Genomic DNA, 3,927 nt, shown 5'->3' with positions numbered 1-3,927 from the left:
TTTTTTCCCCTAAGCCCCTCCCTGAGGACAGTTTCCTTCTTCATCACCAGTGGAGGCAGCACTAAGTAGCTCTGACCCCTGTGTTCAGCTCAGCAGTAGCCAGACAGGAGTGGCCCTGCCCAAGCCCTAGAGAGCATCACAAGTGGCAAAGGAGCCCGTGTATCCAGGTGAGTGTCTTCTCAGAGTTCCCCTGTACAAAGGAAAGTGTCAGAGAGAATGAGGATGGGGAGTTCTGGCTTGGCTGCCTTCTAGAGGAGGATGCCGAGAGTCTGAAGGCTGGGCCGGGGAGCAGCTGCAGAGCGGAAAGCAGGGTCAGCTCTTCTCTGACCCGGTGCTGCTGCAGGCGCAGCTCCTGATGTTGGTCGGCAGGCTCCTCTCTCGTGTTTCTTCATCTAGTGGTGGTTACAGAAAACTGGGGAGAAGCAGACCCCTGAGATTTCCCAGTGGTTCTGCCTTGAAGCTTGGATTCCCATCATTGAAAGATCTACAGAAGTACTGAAGAATTTAAGGCAAACCAAGAGCAATAAGATGGGGATATATGGCTTTTGAGTCTTGGCCAGGATCTCGTCCTTTTAAATCATATACTATACATTCATACCTCCTTCCTCCGCCAGAAGATGTCAAATTTTCATCCTTACTTATTTGTCTTAAGAATATATTTTAAATATTTCAATATATTGTGTCAGGAAGATTACCTGGAGAAGTGCATGGCAACCCACTCCAGTATTCTTGCCTGGAAAATCCCATGGACAGAGGAGCTTAGTGGGCTATAATCCGTGGGGTTGAAAAGAGTTGACTAACCCGCTCAGGGAATTTTCATAATTTTTAATTTCCCAGGTGGTCCAGTAGCTAGCATTCTGCTCTCCCAGTGCAGGAGGGCCAGGTTTGATCCCTGGGTGGGGAACTAGATCCCACATGCCACAACTAAGAGTTCACATGCCACAAATAATACCCAGTGAAGCCAAATAAATAATATATGTAATTATATATACTATATAGAAGATTCATCTTTGCTCTCATGGAGCTTATAGTCCATCATCACACAAGGACAACAAATAAAATGAAATTTCATCTCCTGTTCCTTGCCTTTTTTTCCTATGGCATTATTAGTAAACTAACATCTTCAATATTTTAATTACTTGTTTGCAGAATGAGCTTGAACCCCTCCTTAAATGTAAGCTCCACCCGGCCACAAGTTTTATTTTGTTCACTGCTGCCTTTGTTTCATGTTCAATTAAGGAATTAAATAAACAATTAAATATTAACATGATATAAGGAAGTAAGAGCTGTGAGGAAAACTGAAGTCCAAAAATGAGCAGGTTGGACCTATTTTCAGAAGGGTGATTTTGGAAAGAGTCCTCTGATGAGATGAATTTAGTGTAGTGGGATGGTTGAAGTGAGAGGTAGAGATTCAGGCATCCTGAGTGCCTGAAAGCCTTAGATCTAAACTTGTCAAAGCTGGGTGCTATCTTTCCTTCCTGCCAAAACGTGGAAGGCAAATGGAGTTAGAGAAGAATTAATCTATGTGGAAAATTATCTCAGGCTCAAAGAGTTATTGTTTTGGAACACTAGCTGCTCTGTCATATGGAAATTCTAAAAGCCGGGAAAATCAGGGATGTTGTTCTTAGACTCTTTGCTTTTTTTTCTGCTGACCCCTACCTGGGTCTCTGCAGTACCAATCAGGATGAAGGGTGGGGTAAATTTCAGACTTTTGAACATTCTCTGGAATGCTACTATGTCATCTGCTACAGTTAACCTAAGTGGAAAGAACAACTCCCAGATCCAGGAGGGTGATTCAGCATCAAAACTGGGCTCCTTCACGTCTTAACCTTGGTGCCCTGTAGGAAAGGACATCTAGAGGGGAAAAAAGACAAGAGAGGTGTTCTTCACAAGTGGAGAGGATGGTATCTTCATCCACTCCAGGCAGTGAACTTCAGCTGGACCGGAGGAGACAACATTTAGGTCTGACTTTGTGCAGATTATCCTCATAGAGGCACCTCACCTGGTCCCCTGGTTGGAAACGGTTCCTCATCCTAGGCTGTCCTTCTCTCTTGAGAGCTGGACCTTGTGGAGCAGTGTTTCTTTTCTTTTGATCTCTAGGTTTCCCAAGGAGCAGAAACAAGGACTGAATGATGAACAATCACTCAAGTGCCACTGAATTCTGCCTTTTAGGGTTCCCTGGGTCCCAGGAACTACATCACATTCTTTTCACTGTATTCTTTCTCTCCTTCTCAGTGACAGTAATGGGGAACACCATCATCATTGTGATTATCTGTGTTGATATACATCTCCATTCCCCCGTGTATTTCTTCCTTGGTCATCTCTCTGCCTTGGAAATGCTGGCAACATCTGTTATCGTCCCCGTGATGCTCTGGTGGTTGCTGCTCCCTGGGATGCAGACAGTATCCCTGGCTGCATGTGTCACCCAGCTCTTCCTGTACCTTGCTCTGGGCACCACAGAGTTTGCCCTGTTGGGAGTGATGGTTGTGGACCGTTACGTGGCTGTCTGTAACCCCTTTAGGTACAATACCATTATGAACAGCCACACCTGCATCTCGGTGGTGATTGGGTCATGGGTGTTTGGATTCCTTTCCGAAATCTGGCCAGTCTATGCCACATTTCAGTTTACCTTCTGCAAATCAAACGTCTTAGACCATTTTTATTGTGACCAAGGTCAGTTGCTCAAGCTGTCCTGTGATGACACTGTTTTCACAGAGTTTGTTCTGTTTTTAATGGCTGTTTTCATCATCATTGGTTCACTGGCCCCAACATTTGTCTCCTACACCTACATCATCTCCACCATCCTCACGATCCCCACCGCCTCTGGCCGCAGGAAAGCCTTCTCTACCTGTGCCTCCCACTTCACCTTTGTTGTCATCGGCTGTGGCAGCTGCTTGTTCCTTTACATGAAACCCAAGCAAACGCAGGCAGCCGAGTACAATAAGATAGTCTCCCTGTTGATTTCCGTGTTAACCCCTTTGCTGAACCCTTTCATCTTCACTCTCCGGAATGACAAAGTCAAACAGACCCTTCGAGACGGAGTGAAACGTGGCTGTCAACTCCTCAAGGATTAACTCTTCTCTCAGTCCTTTTTTGTGGCGTATTCAACATTATGGATTATTCAAGGAAACTAGAAAACACGAATTTTTCCCTCTTTAATCACTGTCACCATTAGAAAAGTCAAGTAGTGTGTATGACTCCTGATTAGGCTATGGAGGTAGGAAGAGCCGGGAAAAACGATACCCACTGTCTGCTCACTAGAATGTCATCGCCTTTATTTATACTTCCGCGGTTGAACTTGGAGAACCATATTCTTGTGATGTGGGAAGAATAAAAAAAGGTCAATATGTACATGTTTGTAGGAGCCCTGTTGATCAAATTATTGGCTTCCTTTTCATCTCTGAAGGTATATTTCCCAGGGGAGGAATGAAATGGGAGCAGTAGCGGGTTGAGAAATATGGTATAATCAAGGTCCAAGGTCGGAGATGTTCACTTTATTTTTTCAGCAGCTGTTGCTATTTTTTTCTGACATTTCTGTGAAATTTTTTGACAAGGTGCCCATATGCTTTAAAATACCCTATGTTTCTATTTTCCTCTGGTTATTTTTCATGTTTGCTTGGCCCCATTGCTCAGTTCAGTTCAGTTCAGTGGCTCAGTCATGTCCGACTCTTTGAGACCCATGAATCGCAGCGTGCCAGGCCTCCCTGTACATCACCAACTCCCGGAGTTCACTCAGACTCACGTTCATCGAGTCCGTGATGCCATCCAGCCATCTCATCCTCGGTTGTCCCCTTTTCCTCCTACCCCCAATCCCTCCCAGCATCAGAGTTTTTTTCCAATGAGTCAACTCTTTGCATGAGGTGGCCAAAGTACTGGAGTTTCAGCTTTAGCATCAGTCCTTCCAAAGAAATCCCAGGATTGATCTCC

General features: G+C 45.0%; 1 protein-coding gene across 1 annotated transcript; it reads left to right on the top strand.

Moving 5' to 3' along the window:
- Positions 1 to 2,129: 2,129 nt before the first annotated feature.
- LOC128046824 (olfactory receptor 9A4-like) lies at positions 2,130 to 3,074 on the top strand. The gene has a single exon (XM_052639034.1). It carries the CDS (start codon positions 2,130 to 2,132, stop codon positions 3,072 to 3,074), a length of 945 nt encoding a protein of 314 aa, XP_052494994.1.
- Positions 3,075 to 3,927: the final 853 nt, after the last annotated feature.

Source organism: Budorcas taxicolor, chromosome 4 (genome assembly GCF_023091745.1).
Source record: "Budorcas taxicolor isolate Tak-1 chromosome 4, Takin1.1, whole genome shotgun sequence".
NCBI lineage: Eukaryota > Metazoa > Chordata > Mammalia > Artiodactyla > Bovidae > Budorcas > Budorcas taxicolor.
Note: the sequence above shows the minus strand (reverse complement) of the source record. Positions and strands in the feature narration are given on the sequence as shown.

Coding starts and splice junctions, on each gene's coding strand:
- LOC128046824 (XM_052639034.1), top strand. CDS start 2,130: ATGATGAACAATCACTCAAGTGCCACTGAATTCTGCCTTTTAGGGTTC.